At 27.6% G+C, this 20,848-nt stretch overlaps 1 protein-coding gene across 1 annotated transcript; it reads right to left on the bottom strand.

Annotated features, from left to right (window-relative positions):
- Positions 1-3,960: 3,960 nt before the first annotated feature.
- LOC112728881 (protein PSK SIMULATOR 1-like) lies at positions 3,961-6,560 on the bottom strand. Its single transcript, XM_025779208.3, has 2 exons — positions 6,312-6,560; positions 3,961-5,884 (listed from the first exon to the last, which is right to left on the bottom strand). The coding sequence occupies exon 2, from the start codon at positions 5,811-5,813 to the stop codon at positions 4,272-4,274; it is 1,542 nt and encodes a 513-aa protein (XP_025634993.1). The 5' UTR covers positions 5,814-5,884; positions 6,312-6,560; the 3' UTR covers positions 3,961-4,271.
- Positions 6,561-20,848: the final 14,288 nt, after the last annotated feature.

Raw genomic sequence — 20,848 nt, 5'->3', positions numbered from 1 at the left:
AAAAAGAATAAAAAATATTTAATTTGAACTGAAACAAAAAGGTAATAGATTAACTATTAGATTTTTTTTAAAAGATTATTTACATAAAAAAAAATATATCACATTCATCAATATATATATATATATATATATATATATATATATATATATATATATATATATATATATATATATATATATATATATATATATAACAAGCTCAAACCTCTTAAAATTTTTATAAATAAAAAAATAATTAATTTATATTTATACAATATATAAAATAATTACTATATTATTATTATATTATAGATTAAGATTCACTAATTTAAATTTTTTTTATTTTTAATATAAGCATTAGAAATAAATAAAATTTTTATAATTAAATATAGTGTAACAAAATATATATAATATTAATTAATTCTTAAAAAATTCTAAAAAAATAGTTTCTTTTATTTTTAGTAAAATAACTATTTATTAAAGTAGGCAAATTAATTATTTTCTTCTCATATACAATTTTTTTAAGACATAAAAGTAATTAATTAGAACATTGGTTAAGATAATTAAAGTCACTATTTCATTAAATTTTTAATTTAAAGAAAATCATAGTTAATTTTGGTATAGAAATTTTGAATTTGAAAACATTGATAAAAATTATGTTGAATTTTGATTTATTTGATTCTCATTTAAATTAATCACTACATAAGTTAAAGTTATATTTTGAAGTTATATTCGAGCTTTAATCTGATTTTTAAATTTTCAATTTACTTAGTTTGATTTTTTAACTTAGGTATCCATGACTCATATTAGGGTTTTAAGTGTTTAGTTAAAAAAATAAGGTAAAAAAATTTTCAATTGTCATAACTATTAAGTTGGGAGACTAATTGAGTAAATCGAAATTTTTAAAATTAGATTGAAACATAGTTGTTAGAACCGAACCAGTGATCGAACCGGTCAAGCTACTGGTTTACTGGTTTATTGGTTCAATCGATAAATCACTGATTGAACTGATAAAACTGGTCTCACGTAAATATAAAATATAAAATAGTTAAAAACTTAAAATTAAAATTTGAAATACATATCTTCACTAACATTTTATGGAGAATCAAGTCTCAACTTCTAAAAATAACTAATATAAAAAACCATAAAATTTTAATACTACAATAGTATTTTATTTTGACACAATAAAAAAATAATTAATTCACAAAACCTATCATCTAACTATAATATCAGTAGATTTTAACACTAACATCAAAACAAATAACCTTAATCACAATACTAGCAATAAAATAGATCAAGTAAATTAATAAATTTTTAGTGAAATTTATATTTATATTAATAATGGTATATAATTAAAATATAATTAATTTTAAAAATAGAAAAAAATAAAAATTATATTATATTAGATATTTATGTATACTATATAATTAGTATTTGTCAAATAAAGTACTTAGAAGTGCAATAGCTAAGTGGCAAATAGAGGTTGTTTTTGCTTCAAGGTTCTTGGTTCGAGACCTTGTGGAGACATTTTAAAAAATTTTTCAAGCAAACTAGTTCGATTAGACCGGTTCTTACCAGTTAACACCGGTTTTATTCCTTAGACGGTCTAAGGAGTAAACCGAATCGATTCTAGTCCGATTCACTAATTTTTCGGTCGAACCAGCCAATCCAGTTCAGTTTTTACAACTATAGTTTGAAATACGAACATAATTTCAGAGACCAATAAGTATTATCTCTTTGTTGACAATTAAGTTGTTTTAATGGTAATTAAGATCTAATAATGATTTATAATAAAAGAAGCATTCTTTTGCAACAATGAACCTATAGTAGTAGTTAGGAGTGTTCATAGATTAGATCATATCCATATAAATCTACAGTATTTATCCGTATCTGATTTGTAATTTGAGGATATGATCTGATCTGTAAGATGATCGGATTGGATCGAATCGGATCCACACTCTAATTAGATAGAAGTAAATATGATTTAAAAAGTAAACAAAAAAATTATTGACTTTTTTTATAAAAATAAAATTTTTTAATATTTTTTATTTTATGGATATATTTGATACATGATCCAAACATAAAAAGTGCGAATATCGAATTTGATCTAATAAGTTTAGTGTGGATTTGATCGAAATTTCAGTCATATCCTATCTGTAAACACCCCTAGCAATAATAACTACAAAATTATAATGATTATATTTGTAACTAAGAGGAAGTGCCAAAAAAAGTACTAAATACAAGAACATTTAATCAAATATTAAAAGAAAATTTTACTTTAAAACAGTTGGACTTTTTTTGCTCATATATATATATATATATATATATATATATATATATATATATATATATATATATATATAATGTAATAATAATAATAATATGATAATTGTTTTATATATCACACAAATATAAACTTTTTTTTCTATGATCTTAAGAAAGGTTTTGTAAGTCCCTAACCTTGTTATCGATTTTTGTAGTGTTAGCCCTCATATTATCAATTTGATTCATATATAATTCGGATGATAAATTATTTGGTGACAGGCTTCCTTTTTTACTGTGATATACTTATTTATTATTATTATTATTATTATTATTATTATTATTATTATTATTATTATTATGTACATTAAAAAATAACAGGCTAAATTATTGCCATAACATAATAGAAGTATGGAAGTTTATCATTCTTCTCTAGTGGAGAAAACAAAATTATTTTCAATAGTTTATTTAACGTTTAGTAGAATAAAAATAAATTTTATTAGAATAAATTTTAGTACGAGTTTAATATTTTTATTCATCATAAAATATTTATAGAATTACTCGTAGATAAATTTTGGAAAAAAAGAAAAAAAACCATGATTTTTAATTTTAAAATAAATTTTATTTTTATTTTTTAATAATATTAATTTTTCACCGTATATAATTATTCAATTATTTTTGAATCATATATAAATAAATTACTCTTAATAAGACTTTTTTATGTTATTCAATTATCTTTTTTAAAAAATAATTAATTATTAAAATAATTAAACTTTTCACAACAAAAATAATAAAAAAAATTATGAACGAAAAAAATTAACCATCCTAATAATTTTTGTATTTTTATTTATATTTTAATTATAAACATAAATATAATTTAATTATATTATTTATGAAATGTGACTACAGATATAGATAAAATTTAGTTATATTACTTATATATAATTTCATTATATTGTATTGCTTATAAAATTAGATTATAATTATGACAATAGAATTGTTTTTGTACTTTTATATGTGTGACTAATTGGTGGTGTTAAAACATTACTCTTAATTATAAATAAGGTTTATAATTTAAAAAATCAAAGACTCAATTAAAAAGATACGAAAAAAATGATGTTAAAATATTCTAACTCTTTAAAATAAAAATTTTTAAAATTCAATTAAAAATTATTTAAAATTTAAACTCAATAAAAATTTATATTCAATATTTTTTGTATTAAATATATTTAATAACCTATTATATCATATTGGTTGAAATTAGTTTTATCATGTTAATTTTTTAATAACACTTTATTAGAAAAAACCATCTTTTCAGAATTTTTTAAAAACTAATTAATATTATATATATTTTGTTACGTTACATCTTGTTATAAAAAATTTATTTATTTATAATGCTTATATTAAAAATAAAAACAAAATTTAAATTAGTAAATTTTAATCTATAATATAATAATAATATAGTAATTGTTTTAAATATTATACGAATAAAAATTAATTATTTTTTTATTTATAAAAATTTTAAGAGCTTGTTATATATATATATATATATATATATATATATATATATATATATATATTATGAATGTGATATATTTTTTATGTAAATAATCTTTTAAAAAAATCTAATAGTTAATTTATTACCTTTTTTTGTTTTAGTCCAAATTAAATATTTTTTATTGTTTTTGGAAAGAAAATCTTTTGAGAAATTTAATAATATGTAGTGAGGAATACCGAATGAATTATACAAAAACTAATTAAAACACAACATGAAAACATCTTTAAAAAAAGACGTTTTAAGCGTCTTTATCTGAGTGGCCTCCAAATAATATACTTTGAACATTAATAATCTGATATAAGTACATCAAAGCAAAATTGATTCATCCGAATGTAACATTTGCTAAGAATAAGCATCTTAATATTCAAAGTACTATTTGGAGGAAAAATAGAAAAAGAAACCTCCCATATGAAAAATGAGAGCTATACAAGAGAGAGTGATCTATTCATACAGTGCACAAAAGCATAGTCTATTAAATCTCATAGCACAAATCATGATTTCTCAATTGAGCACGATTGAAAGACCTTGATCTAGAGAATTCCGGCTGCCGCGCCTCTCGGATTTGAGCTTCTCTGTTAATCCGGCAAACATAGTTTAGACCAACAAGGAGCTCAACAATTGCAGCTTCAGTTTTTGCTTTGTTTGCAAAGTAAAGTGTTTGAACAAGCAAAACACTTGCTTCTGAAGTAGTGTGTTCCTTCTCAAAGTTCCTCTCTTCATGCCACCTTATCATGTTGTGAGCAAGCGGCGCCAACCATCCAAGAATCTGTGTCATCGCCACGCTCCATTCGGCTGCAATGCTCGGATCATGCTTGCGTTTTGCATACCATTTAAGCTTTGCCCTCAGATCAGTCCTTATTGTAGTTGGTAACTTGCTATACAAGTCATCTCTAGTATGATGATCAATAAGATGCGGGGATGACACTATTTTCTCTATCAATTCAATCACATTTGCATAATGCAGGGCTAAAGCCGCATCACCTAGGGTCAATTGCGCCGTCTTTAAGAAACAACCCTTTTCAGGTAGTTTAGAATATATTCTAATTCTACAAGATTGAGAGTCAATATACCTCTTAGAAACACCTTGGAAGGCGCCGATATGCCTCGACTGCTGCAGTTCTTTCTTTATGTTCTTGTTCTTGTTCTTATTCTTTTTCTTTTCAGCTTCGGATTCAGAGCTCACCGGCCTCTTAGTCTCAGAAGGATGAACATAAGAACTAGTATTAACCGGTAAGGAAGGGCTGCGCCGAAGAGCATGCTTAGATTCTATAATTATAGAATCGCCCTGTTGTTGCGAAATTGGGAGATGAATGTTTCCAAACACAAGTATGATTCTCTCCAAAATTGTAAACAATGATCTTGCCAACAATCTCACAATATAATCAAAACTTCTGTTCCAAGGAGATATGTCTTTGAGATTCTTCACTTCCTGCTGATGCCAATTGAACTTCTTCTCGAACTCGGCCAATTTCCCTTTATGAGTCTTAGGATTCGCCTTCATTCGCTTCAGAGTTCGTTGGCGATCCTCCAACACTTCAAGCTCTTGGAACAATTGTGACATAGCAGCAACAAACCTCTCCATTTTCTTTACCTTCCTATCCATCTTCTTCCATGCATACTCCCAACCACACCATTGAACATAGTTCTTAGCCGGGTTGCGAACAAAGCTTTCGTACCGATGATACACCGGATCCTTGCACCTTTTCCCCAATCTAGCCACATACCTTGCTAGACATTGAAAGCTACTGAGAATCTCATCCAATGCAAGTTCCATCAAGTAATAATAGTCATCCGAAACAAGCATTTTTACCCCGACCGAGTTTGTTATCCATTCTTTTAAACTCGCTACGCCTCGATCGCTTAAAGAATGCCACAAATTTACAATCTTAGACATCACTCCAACAATCTCAGATGCCAGGATTCCAATTGCTTCTTTTTCATCTGATACAATCTTTCTTGAAAGTGGCCAAATAGCACTTAGCCATGCCCCATTGACAGTTTCACCCCCACCCATTGATGAACCCAACTTCAATTAGGGTACCTTAACAATCTAATTAACAATCGTAATAGAATTATTATAGTACCCTGTATATATAAAACAAAAGAAACACAAATTAGAGAGTCCAAAACCCTTTATTTAAGGCCAAATAAGATGTAAACTATATCATCATCAAAATAAACCTTTTTTTTTCTTAAACATCATATTTTGATTTGCTTAAAATATTGGGGTAAAAAATATATATATATATATCAAGAACTTCCTAAGTAAACTTTTGATTCTAATCTGATTAATTCAAGCATGCAATTATCAAGAAGAAAAAATCCTAAGTCATAACCCAAACTCCTTTCTAAAAATTCAATTTTTTTCTTTCTTTTCACACTTTCTCAACCAAAACCAAATCAAACACAAACAGCATATCAAGTGAGTTCAGCATTCTTAATATTCAAAACATGATAATCATAATCATATACATAGAAAGATAGATAGATAAAGAGAGAGAGAGGAACATACCGTTCACAAAGTAGTGATATGAAGCAACATTGAAGTGAAGGAGAATGAGTATAGTATAGCAGAGGAAGCATGAGAGGGTGATATTGAAAAGAGGGTAAATGAAAGAGACAAAGTTTCAATTACCAAAGTGAGAGAAAAAAACAGAACAAAAATTCGGTCCAAACGAGGTAATAAGATATGCTTTTGGGAAACGTGGATATTACTATTGTGACAGTTCAGTGCTTCGTTGCGTTTGGTAAGTGCTAAGTTCAAACTTCAAACATGCAACTCTTCCAATGTGACCATTCACAATGCCTTAAAGATCTTTTGAATTTTGTTCTTCTCTCTAAATTATCAATTTTTTAATACACGTTAATTTGTTCAAATTAGATTAACATATCAGAAGAATTAAGATTTGTTAATAATAGGATTAGATTTCAGTGTCTAACTCAATTCTAAAAATAGTTTATGGGGTTATAAATTTCGACTTTATTTATTGAGTGATATTAATTAGTCACTAAAATTAGTTAATAATAAAAATTAGAATAATTATTCAAGTTAGTTTTTTTATGAAGTTTTTAAAATTAGATATTTTAATTTTTTTTAAATTTCAGAATATACAATATTTTTTAATGGTTATTTCTATTAGACAATGTAGTTTTCTTCTAATTTAATTCGAAAAGTAAATTATAAAACAGTTTTCAAATTTTAAAAACTCTTAAAATAGTTTTTGAAAAATTTTAAAAATTTTAAAATATTTATTTCGATTAAGCGGATCAAATTAAAGAAGAACAGTATAGTTTAACAAAAATAAACGTTTAAGATTGTTTGTATTTTGAGACTTCAAAAACTAAAATATCTGATATTAAAAATTTTAGAAATTAATTTGGATAATTATTCGAAAAATTAAGCAAGAGTTCGATTATATTAAAATTGGGATTGCACCAAATTATTTAACTAGGAAAAAATATATATTGACATATAATATAATAGTTCAAATGTGTGAAAGATAGTGTTTTGACCCAGCCCATTAAGAGCTTTGGGTCTGATTCGAAGCCATCGACTTGCCATGTCTACTGACCCAAACTACGAGGCGATTCATGCGGCACCTCACAGTTTCTAGAAGATCTAGGCAGTTAGCAGAAGCTTTCAGACATATGAGTCTGGTCACAGGAACCCACCCCGAGTACAGAATATAAATAGGGAGGGACCTACCTCTTTCCAGAGGTACGCCACCCTTCTAATACTAATTGACTGCCTATTCGTACGAACTCTAACTTTAGTATTGGAGTGTCCTTACAGGTGGCCCCACCCGTCGACGCATAGACTGAACGCACCCCTCCAATAGCTCGCGCCCAGGTCCAAATTCTTTCATTCTCTTGCTCCGTTATTCACCTTACCAATCCACCAAACACCCGAATAACCAGAACACATAGTTTCCATGATTTTATTACTATATGATATCTACTTATATTGTTATATTGGTAAACTTATTTTAACTCCAATATTCCTTATCTTACACATTTTATAAGAATTTATATCTTTTAAAATAAAAAAATTGACAAAATAATTAATTAAATGAGAAATTAATCACTATTAAATTTATAACTTTTATAAAATGTGTGTTTTATTATCTTAATTTAAAGTAATTAATTTTTTATTTTACTATTTTATTAACTTTCTTATTTTAAAATTTTTTGATTATTTTACAAATATAAATATCTAATAGGTAGATGATCATTTTAAACTCTTGCATTATGAATTAGGGACATAATAGGATAAATATGTGGTGCATTAATTGTGGATTATAGTAGTAGAAGTTGGTGGTGTGAATACGTTTTTTCTTGTCCAAATACATTAATTTTCATTGTGTCATTGTACCTGAAATTTTGAGGAGTATATACCTGAAATGCACAACAATAAATTAATTGCTAATAAAAGCTCTTGTTTGTACATGTTGATTCATGAATCGGAATATATGCCATAACGTCTCATTTTGGAGGAAAAAAACATTGGATTTGATGACTTTTAGAAAATGGAAGCAATTTGTCATTAACTAACAAGAGGCAAATGGATGATGCATGCTTCCTTATTTATTTTTAATAGAATTTAATGTAATTTATCTCTCTTGTATTATGTCAATTATTCTTCTAAAATATCACTTATATATCATCAATTATTACTATTTTTCAAAAACTCATTTTTAAATGCTTCTTGTTAAATAAAAAACGTTATATTTTTATTAATTAAACAATTCAAATTTAAAAAATTACATGTTAATCAAGTTAATCACTTTTTTGTAAGATGATAATAAAATAAAATAAAAAACTAAAACCTTTTTAATTTATATTTATATATTACCTTTAATAGCAGATTATTTTCTAAAAAGCACTAAATGTTATTTTTTGAAACACATTAGCATTTGCCTATCTTCACAAAGGGAAAAAAATTCTTTTTTAAATTATTTCAATATTTTCTTCTTTAGTTTAAAAATATCAAACCTAGATATTAGATTACTCAAAAAAGTTTTTTTTTTTAAATAGCTAGAATTGTTTTCATCAAAATATAATGATGTACGGTTTTTTTAATGTGTGGTGTTTTAACATTGTAATATAGGTATCTAAGTAGGTCACCATCTAAGTAAAGTAATAGTAATTAGTTATTTACATGCATTGTGCATTCCGCACAGAACACTGCAAGTTTTGTACTTTTATTGTATTATTATCGTTTCGCCGCAACGCTGTCGAGAAAATTATATAACTTAGTTCTACGACTTTGTGGAAAAAAAAAATATATATATATATATATAAGTAATATTAATTAAACTCATTTTAAACAAAACTATTTAATCCAAACACAATCTAAAGGTCTGAATCACACTTGTTTAAGCTGACTAATAAACTAACCATTAATCACTAGATTATAACCTAACTTAATTGTATATATATAATTATATATTGTATATAGTTTAATAATTTAGAATTATTTTTAATCAAAATTATTATTCTCTCTTCTATAAATGAAGAGTGAGAGATTGAGCAAAAAAAAAGGAACGGAACTTGTATTTATTAGGGTGTTCAGATTTAAATCGATCTAAATTAAATTGCTCATCTAATTCAATTTAAATAGAAAATTGATTAAATCTGCACTAATTAAGATTTGATTGGATTCTATTTTTTGCAGATCGCTGGATCGGATCGGATTTCAGATCTACTTTTTATAACCGTTCCAATCCAATTCAAACCGCATAATGTATTATAATATTATTATTTTATTATTATATTTACAATTATATTTATAACATGTTCACTTTTTATATATTTTTATATTATTCATGTATTATTATTATTTAATAATTATTTTATGTTTAAAATATTATTTATTTATTTATTTTAATTAACTTATAATTTTATTTCTATTGTTATGTTATAGTTGACTTTTTAAGATATTGTTGAAACTTGTTATGTCATTATTTATTATTTAAAATTTGATGTTGAGACTTGTTATATGTATTTAATTTTTTAATTTATAAAACCGCAAATCCAATCCAAACCGCTTGAAATTGGATCAGATCGAATCTAATATATTTTTTTAAAGCATTCAATTCAAACCATACGTATACCGCAAGTAAAATTAGTGTTCGAATCGAATAAATTTTTACTCAAAACTGATCCAAACCGTACTGCAAACACTCCTACTTGTACTTATCGCTCAGATTTTGACGAGTCATTTCCATTTTACTAACGAAAAACCATAGGAACCAACTTTTAATAATTAGCTAATTTTAAGAATTAAGTTTATTTATATTTTAGAATTTAAGATTAATATTTAAATTGATGATTTAATGTGTAAATTTAAAATAAATAAAATAATTTTAAAAATAATTAACTGATGTTAATTAAAACAAAAAGTTAGATTACTTAACTTTACTCGTATTATATTATTAGTGCTACTTGTACAACAAATAAACCATCAATGCACATTAGTTATTTAGGGTTCAAAATTTTTCATCTTGTTCCTTTAGATTTTTAAAAAGTCAACAATTATTTTATCATTTGTTCTTGTAAATCAGCTTTTAAATTGAACATTCAACTAAATACTTGAGGAATTCACAATAGAGAGAAAAGAAACTTTCAATTGAAGCAATTTATCATAGTGCTTTAGCTAGTACCCTCAAATAAAGAGATAAAAGAGTTAAATGCTCATAATAGTTTTTGAATATTACTAGAAAATAATTTTTAGCATTTATTTATTTTGTTTTTGGTAATAATAAAAATAGTTGTTAATATTATTTATTCTTATTAAAAAAATAAAATAAGAAGAAACTTGAGAATATAAAAAAAAATGAATAAGAAAAAAAAGTGATGATGATGATCGATGATGAAAAAGAAGAAGAAGAAGTAGTAGAAGATGAGGAAGAGGGAGAAGAAGAGTTTTGAATTATGCTGACAGCACATATACAGCGAAAATTCTTAAATAATACACTCAAATATCTTCGTGTTACACCCAAATTTGTTGCAAATACAGAAAAATATTTTCTTTAATGCATAACTTTTACATTACATTCAATTCAAACCATCAACGATGAAACATTATTCTCCTACAGAATCATAAACCACTAATAAAAAAATTAACTATAATCAAACTACACTACAGCCACTTGATTGGATTTAAAACAATAATCAATTTGTGCTGGTTCAATTGACAATATAAACTTGAATTATTCATTATCTTCAACAACGAGATAAGTGATGATGGAGGAGAAGGAGAAAAAGAAAGGATGAGAAGAAATTCTAATGAAAAAATTCGGAAGAAGAAGAAGAGGATGAGGAGGAGAAGGAGGAGGAGGTGGTGGTGGTGTTGGTGACGACGATAATGAAAGAAAAAATAACGAAGAACGTGCAATAACGGCACGAAGAAGAATGTGTGCGCATGAATATAAATGACCTGTATAAATTTATATTAAAAAATGGCTTGTACCTGAAAAATAATTGAAAAATTATAATGTGATGTAATAAATTAAAAAAAAATAAACATTTATTATTTAAGATTTAGAACGAATCTCATCTTATTTATTTAACATTTTAAATGTCAATAAATTTAATTCTTTTTTCTTCTTATAAATTCGTATGAGAATTGACTAATTTCAACTAAATACTTAAGAAATTTATAGTAGAGAGAGAAACTACTAACGAAAACATTGTATTGTACTATTTTAGCTAATAAACTCAAATAAAAGGAAAAAAGAGAATAACGTTACTATTTTAGTTAACTTTGCAAAATATTCCTTTATAATAAGAGATTAAGAAAAAGAGTTTCATAATAATATCTACTAGTCTTCAAAAAAAAAAAAACTAAGAAGCATTATATTGTAGTGTGATTGATAAAAAAATAAATAAACAAACAATGCATAAATATTATTTACGGTTTAAAATCTCTTATCTTTTTCGTATAACATTTAAAAAGTCAACAAAATTTTTTTTTCGATAAATTCGCCTGAAAATTGAATCATCAAATATTATTACTCATTCTTCCATAAATAAAGAATTTAAATTTATACTAGTCTTCAAATATTAAACTCGCTTAAAAAAATTTGAAAAATGTAGTGCTATAAATTAACAGTCAATACGCATTCATTATTTATTATTTAAATTTTCTAATTTTATTCATTTAGCGTTTTAAATGTCAATATTTTATAGTCCATTCCATTCTTCAAACTTCGTTCACCTTTTCTCTCTTCTCTTCTATTCTCTTTGTGTATTTCATTATCTTTCCAAAAAACCAGTTTCCATGGCTTACATAATATTAGTTATTTTATTTTTATTTTTAAATTTTAAATTTAGATGAGATTTTAATTAATTTTGTTTTAAATTGAATTATAATATGATATATTTCATAAATTTTTAATTTAAAATAAAATAAGATTCAAATTTAAAATAAGATAAAATTTAAATTTAAAATAAATAACAAATCTCATACTATATATATGAATAATAAGAGCTATGAAGTACAGATACTTTACCGAGTTATCATATCTGGGCACCTCATATCTGCTTATTGAACACATTTTGATTACGATATTCATTGATACTCGTTTGATACGTGTGTTTGTTATGTCTAATCGTATCTTAATAAAAATTAAAAAATATTTTTCAAACATGCTTGAACCATATAGTTGTCATAATTAAACCGATAATCAAATCTATCAGATTATTGGTTCATTAATTCATTAATTCAACCAATAAATAATTGGTTGAACTGATAAAACCAATCTCATTTAAAAAATTATATAAAATTTAAATATTTTCTTTTTCACAATAAATAAATTTTTCATTTTATTTTTATACCAAAATAACTATTATTTTTAAATCTTAATAACTAATTAATTATTTTATACCTATTATATTGTTATATATTATGTACAATTATTAAAAGTAATATTAATAAATATTATATAATCATAAAAAATGTTACGATTAACAAAAATATTTGTTATTTTTTGGAAGGTGTTTACTAAAATTTATATGATAATAATAATTAATTTAAAAATAAGTGAGTATAAAATTAAAATAATATAAAATAATTTAATTATATTTTTTTATTATATATTAATCAAATAACATATTTATCATTAAGAACATCATAGCTTAGTGACAAGTTAAACACTCTTCAATCTAAAGACCCTAAGTTGGAACATCCGAACATGCATGCTAAATCGGACCGGTTTGGGATCCGATTCAGTTTTTACAATTATGGTTTGAAAATACTTAAATAATATATATTATTATTTATTAAAATAAAAAATATTTTAAATATTTTATATAATTAAAATAAGACGTTAAAATTTAAGAAATTAATTTATATTTTAATATCAATAAAATATTAAAATATCATTACGATTTATCTAAAAATATTTTATATTTTATATATATGTGTCTCTTTTGTCTTATAAAATTTTAAAAATTGTGTATCCTCGTGTCCCGTATTATGTCGTGTCCTATGTTCTGTGTCTATGTCAGTGTCCATGCATTAGAAAACAAGAGTAAAGGAAACAAATATAAAAGAGTTTTATTCATTTGTCAACAAAGATTGGTATTGATGTGGATATGCATGTGCCTTCGCACCAGCGAAAGAGAAAATTATTTTTACTAATATATTCAAGTATTTGTATCTGATTTATGTTATTTGAATAAAATTTTAAATATTTTCATTTAATGAATGTAAAACAAATGTATTTTTTTCACAATGCCTCATGGAAGTGAGGAGACCACAACGGACGAACTTGTAGAAGACGATGATCTGGAGTTTCCGTACTTGTACGATGGTCCATGTCGTGAGGCACAGAATTTTACCGATCTTCTTGCGGATGGAGCGGAGGAATTATATCCCAGCTGCTCGAAATACTTAAAGTTGTCTTTCCTAGTGAAGCTTTATCATATTAAGTGTATGTGTGGTGTGAGTAACAAGGCTATATCGATGATTCTGGACTTATTGCGGGATGCATTTGAGCAACCCAAACTCCCGTCCACATTGTATGAAGCCAAAAAAACTATTCGAAAATTAGGGATTGAATACAAAAAGATAGATGCATGCCCGAATGATTGCATGTTATATCGGGGTGATGATGAGGACGCGACCAAATGCAAGCAGCATGGGACTTCACGATGGAAGCAAAAGACGCGAAAGAGTTCCGTTACAAAACTCAAAATACCTGTCAGGAAAAATGGAAAGCCTCTCCTAGCAAAGACTCTCCGTTACTTTCCTCTTATACCATGACTGCAACGGTTATTCATGTGTAGCAAAACTTCAACTGACATGTTATGGCATAAAGAGGCTGATAATAATGATGGGCACTTGAGGCATCCAAGGGATGCTGAAGCATGGAAAGAATTTGATGTAAAGTATCCATTTTTTTCTGACGATCCGTGCAGTGTTCGTTTAGCTTTAGCTAGTGACGGATTTAATCCTTTCGAAAATATGAGTACAAAGCATTCCATTTGGCCTATGATTCTTATTTCGTACAGTCTTTCTCCATGGCTTTGCTTGAAACATACATCTTTTATACTATCTATGATTATTCCCGGTCCTAAAATATCGGGTAAAGATATAGATGTTTATTTGGAGCTTTTGGTGGATGAGTTGAAGCAACTCTGGGATGGCGTTGAAACTTATGATGCTAATAACGGGACCACTTTCAAGATGCGTGCGGCGCTAATGTGGACTATTAGTGATTTTTCAAGTTTGGAAAATCTATCTGGGTGGAACACGTACAGTGTGTTAGCATGTCCCACGTGTAACGTGGACGCTAAGGCTCGGTGACTAACATTCAGTCGAAAATGGTGTTACATGGGTCATCGTCGTTTCCTGAATTAGGGTCATATATATAGACTAGACCGGAATAGATTTGAGAAACAAGTTGAAAGCAGAGTTCCACCGAATAAATATTCTGGAATGGATGTCTTAAAGCAATAGTCTAACATGCAAGTTTCATTTGGGAAGAACTCAACTTTGACAGCCAAAAGAAGACACATTGGTGAAGATGCAGATCAAGATGACTAGTAGTGGAAAAAGAGGAGTGTGTTCTTTGAACTCCCGTACTGGAAGGATCACATGTTGCGTCATAACCTTGACGTGATGCATATAGAGAAAAACATTTGTGACAATGTGGTCTTCACTATCTTAAACGATAGCGTCGAATCAAAAGACAATCTTAAAACTCGCAAAGATTTACAAAGCATGGGCATAAGGCTTGAATTGTGGCCGGGCGAAGGTGGTAAATATCCTTCAGCAATCTTCACAATGTCAAATCCACAGAATGATGTATTCCTGAAGACTCTACAGAACGTGGTCTTTCCAGATGGTTACTCAAGCAATATTGCTCGTTGTGTTGACATTCGACAGCGCAAGTTGTATGGGTTGAAAATTCACAATTGCCATATTCTAATGGAACAATTACTTCTGATTTTGGTGAAGAATGCATTGTCGAGTCTGGTGTCGACTGTGATTGTGAATTTGTCTTCATTTTTTTGAGAACTCTGTGGGAAAGCTATAAACCATATGCAGCGTGGTGGCCTTCAGAATCATGTTGTGCAAACTCTGTGTCAGATGGAGATGATTTTTCATCCATCCTTTTTCACTGTCATGGTTCACCTTACGGTGCATCTCATTGATGAACTAAAACTTAGTGGCCTGGTACATTATCGGTGGATGTATCTAATAGAAAGGTTAGCTTGCTACTAAACACCTTTAATACATTTATTTTGTCTCATTACATATATACTAAGCGTTATGTCCTATTTAAATAAAAGGTATCTAGGATGATTGAAGCAATATGTGCGTAACAACTAACAAGGCACAAGCAGAAGGCTCAATTGCGAAGGGCTATTTATTTGAGGAGATTTTGACATTCTGTTCCAGATATTTGGATAAAATTGAGACTAAAATCAACCGACCAGCGCGAGTTAATGATCAACCTATTGATATTACAAACAATACAGGAAAAACTATGTTCCCAAAAATTGGAAAAGCTTCAGGGCTGTTTCACATTTTGGACTGACCCCGATGGAAAAGAATCAGGCACATCGTCATGTGCTAGTCAATTGCGATGCCGTCGTTCCATTCATTGAGTAAGTATGCACATGTACTTTTTAAGCATAATTATAACCCATTTCAAACAATCAGTCGTTGGATTAATTTCTTGTTTTGTCATAAAGTACATTTAGGGCATAAATGAAGCAAAAATTACGACATCAAACAAGGTCACAATCTAAGATAGACTGTGTTGTGCATGCAGAATTTTCTCGCTGGTTCAAGCATGAGGTTGGTAGAAATTTAATATGACCAACTTATTTGTGCCCTAGAATTATCATTTACAAATTCCAATGGTTTATAAAAATAAACTCTAATTTATGGTGTCAGGTTCCAATGGACAGTACTATACATTCGAAAGAAATGAAGTTGCTGGCATGTGGTCCCATGCTTCAAGCAAGACGTTTTGCGACATACAACGTCAATTGGTACAATTTTATAACTATCACAAAGGAAGATGGTCTAAAAACCAAAAATAGTGGAGTTTATGTCTCATCCAATACAAGAAGTTATGCAAGCATGCGTGACAATAGAGTGGCTGTTGGTAGTGTTCCATATTATGGAAAAATTGTGGACATAATCGAATTGAACTACAGCTGCCGTTTCACAATGGTTTTGTTTAGATGTATTTGTGCTGATACAACTACGAGTAGAGGTATCAAACAAGACCATCTGGGCCTTACCAATGTTAATTTCACTCGTCCGATTCACACCGGTGATCGAGAAGAGGATGAACCATACATATTGGCATCAGAAGCTCATCTTGTGTACTATGTACGTGATGAAGTAGATCAAGAATGGAGTGTAGTGGTTCATGTAAAACCATGAGACTTGTATGACATGGGAGGAGAGAATGAAGAAGTTGAAGCTGCCTTTTTTCCACAGCCCGGGTTGAACATGTCAGCGACAGGTGACGTCAGTGATTTACAGTTGACAAGGGATGATGATATAGAAGACCCAATAGAAGATGTTTCTGATAACATCGATGATGTGGCATTGTGAAAATATGGAAAATGTGTACATCATGTATAGAGGATCTGTGTGTGTTTAATAAGTTTAATATTGTTTATGATGTACGCAGTTTGCTGGTTATATTACTATCTGTGTTTTCGTATTTGAATTAAGTTTTCATTTATTGTTGACTTTCATGAATACCATCAGTTTCTCATTTCTTCCAACGATTGTTGCTAGCAAAAGTCAGTTTTCAAGGCTTTGTTGTTGGCATCATCATTGTTGTTGTTCTTAGTCTCCAATGAAGAAAATTATAGTATCGAGTAAATTGCGTTGAATTACAATATTGTTAGCATTGGCCCAAATAGTAAATATAATTTAGTGTTGTAACAGGAGAAATGAAAACGGAGGATTTCTCATCATGCTGTGCAGGCACAACATTCGCTAACAAAATGGCTATGGCCTCTCCATTCTCTTCATTAGAACATGCAATTACGGTTGTTAGAGACATATGGTCCCGTAAGTTGAATGTTAGGTCTTGGTTGGAGGCTATATCAGGACAATCTTATTCTAATGAATACTTGGAAACGGCGAACGAAGTTACTGTGCAGGTCTGTTCATTAGCCATACCCTTAAAAACTTAAGTTAAACTATATTTGAATAATAAGTATTTTAAGTTAATATATGCTTACAACATTTAACCAATGATAGTTGTTACATGCTAAAATTTGTAGAAACTTCATGAATGGGGATCAATGTACGAGGAGAAATTTAGGTATGTTTTTGTTACATTTGTAGCGGGTAGGACCTCTGAATACATACTTGCTGAATTAAAGGTTAGAAATAAATTTCTAGCATAGAAAGTGAATCACAGAGACACAATATGCTTTACAAAAAAGACCATGAACTATACATTTTATTATGATGCAGACGCGCTTTAGTAACACGCATGTTGTTGAGTTGGAGATTGCTTCAAAAGAGGAATTAAAGTATATAGAACGTTCTATTAGAGAGTTTCTTTCCAAGAAATCTGTCCAAACTACCGACGAAGGAGATGGTAATCGTTAATTTTGTATTTGTTAATGTTTAAAGTCCTTTTCCCATAATTTTGCAATTTTTTTCTTAATTACTAGGTAATGACCTGGAATTTATCATTTTCTTTTAAGTAGATTTATGTTGTTGGTTGCATGTTCATATTTTCAGTGTCAGCTGAATATTCAGGCGAAATAGTTGATGACACTCTAGATGGGGTATACACTGATTCGGAAGACGATTTAGATGCTATCTCCTCCGGTGGATATGACATCTCCACGAATGTTGAGCTCAATAAGGTTTCAAAAGAAGACAATGAAACTTTAATACACCCAACATAGAGAAAATGACGTACATGCTGCAAAAAGGGGCTTCGATCTGAACAAGTTGCCATGGTTTGGAGATGACTTATCAGATCCTTTATCACGTGACTGCAGTAGATTTTTGACAAAGTATTTATGGCCAGGTCAATACGATATTGATGAGAAATTTTGACTCAATACTTGTTTGTCTACTTTAGTAATTCTGATTTTTATGCTCTATTGAACTTTGTTTTGACTTTATGAATTCACACGTTCACTTGATTTTTTCTTTATCATTTATGCTTGAATACAAACTCAAAATGCGCTGATAATATAAGAGAAAACCTGATTCGTAAATTTGTGTACATTATTAATTTATAAATATTTTTTCAATTAATGAATTATTTTTTCGTAACACAAAATCAAAAATTTATTTAATGCATTAAGTTGTAGTGTTTGAAACATGTTTTTTGTAAAAAAAAAACAGCGAGGACTAGAATCAATTTAACAAGGCAATGTTTAAACAAAAAAATTCAAGTTAAAAATAATATTGCAGTGGTTGGAAGAAAACCGCTGCAAAAAAGATAACTAAGCATATTCGCCAACTCGACATTTTGCGGCAGTTACAACAAAATTGCTGCAAAATGAGAGCTTTTGGTAGCCTCTCCCAAATCCGCCACAAGAATCGCTGGCAGTTTCTATTTAGCAGCGGTTGAAAAAAACCGTCACTAAATATCTGCCGCTATAGCTGGTTTTCTTGTAGTGATATTCCTTCTAGGTATTTTTTTAATCATTTTAACATTCTATTTTTATTATTAAATTTTTATTTTACATTGTGTTTGGTATGAAATCTCAGTTTTAATTTTATTTTTTCACATGTGATTTTATTTTTATATAGCTTACTATTATTTTTATAGTTGGTTATAGCAAGTTCTTGATCCCAATAAACGAGGAAGGAGTTCTAACAGGAGTAAAAAAATAAAAAATAAAAAAAGCAGCAACAAAATATACATTAACATACATTTAATATTTATTTTTTATTTTTACCTACCATATTATCATACACAATAAAAGAGCAAATACTAACTACACAATAATTTCTTTGGCATTACCATTAAAATTATTGTGAATTAGAATTTTGTTACTATTCACCACATACAAGAACACCGTTAGAGATGATGTAAAAGAACCAATTTCTAATGATATTACGTGGGAAGAACCGAATCGCTATAAAAATAAAACTAATAAGAGAACAAATAATGAATCAATTGCCTCATCGATTGTAATCTTAGTGATTAAGTTATGTAAACCTTTAATATTGAAAAGTATTTGTTATCATCATTGTTATTTTAATATCTATTTTTTTGTGTAAAAAAATTGTATTTTAATATACAACTTTAAATAGGTACTTCTATAACTAAAAATCGAAACACAAAATAACTTATTTATAAGATGTTATTAATAAAAGTCCTTGTGCTTTAAACTCTTCTTCCAAAAGAACTTATTTAAATTATTTATTCAAACTGGACCTTAGTCCGACGGTATGAACAAAGCAATCATTCACAACCACAACGCACATTTATTATTCAAGGTTCTAAATCTCTTATTTTATTCATTTAATATTTTAAAAGTCAATAAACTCTCGTTTTTTCTCGCAAAAAAAAACATGGTTATAAATTAAATTTTGAAATAAATACTTAAGACTTGTTAAAAACTATCTCTTATTTTATTCATTTAACATTTTAAAAGTTAACAAACTCTATTTTTTTCTGCTGATAAACATGCTTATAAATTATATTTTGAAATAAATACTTAAAGAATTCATAAACATTATCATTTAAAATGTTGAATTATATATTTATACTATTTAACTTTTTTTGTTGTTCACGATATCTCTTAACCCGACAATATGAACTAATCATTCCTTTACTACCAAGAATGCACATTTATTATTCAAGATTCTAAATCTCTTATTTTATTTATTTAATATTTTAAGAGTCACCAAACTCTTAGCTTTTTTGGCCAAAAAACATGGTTTTAAATTGAATTTTGAAATAAATACATAAAAACTTCATAAAATCTATCTCATATTTTATTCATTTAACATTTTAAGAGTCAATAAACGGTCATTTTTTTAGAAAAAAGATCTTCTAAAGTGATAATATTAGTAAAGTGATAAAGTGATGCTTTAATTACCTTTGAATTTATAACATTTATTATTTGTGAGTCTCACTATTTTAATCCAAAGGTGATTAATGGTGTATTTTTTTCTCTAAAGTGATAATATAACTTTAGAGGAGTCGGATCCTTGTCATAACTGATAAACGCGCTTATAAATTGAATCTTTAAATTAATACTTAAATACTTCATAAAAACTATCAATCAAAATATTGAATTGTAGTATTTAACTTTTTTTTAGTTGTCCACGATATCTCTTAGTATGAAAAATTTGATTATTATTCAATATTCTAAATCTCTTATTTTATTCATTTAACATTTTAAGAGTCAACAAACTCTCATTTTTTCTCGCCGAAAAATATGGTTATAAATTGAATTTTGAAATAAATATTTAAAGACTTCATAGAAGCTATCTCTTATTTTATCCATTTAACATTCTAAGAGTGGGTTAATAGTCAAATTAGTCCCTAAAAAATAAGACATTTTTTAAATTCATCACTGAAAGAT

Source organism: Arachis hypogaea, chromosome 12 (genome assembly GCF_003086295.3).
Source record: "Arachis hypogaea cultivar Tifrunner chromosome 12, arahy.Tifrunner.gnm2.J5K5, whole genome shotgun sequence".
Lineage (NCBI taxonomy): Eukaryota > Viridiplantae > Streptophyta > Magnoliopsida > Fabales > Fabaceae > Arachis > Arachis hypogaea.
Note: the sequence above shows the minus strand (reverse complement) of the source record. Positions and strands in the feature narration are given on the sequence as shown.

Coding starts and splice junctions, on each gene's coding strand:
- LOC112728881 (XM_025779208.3), bottom strand. CDS start 5,813: ATGGGTGGGGGTGAAACTGTCAATGGGGCATGGCTAAGTGCTATTTGG.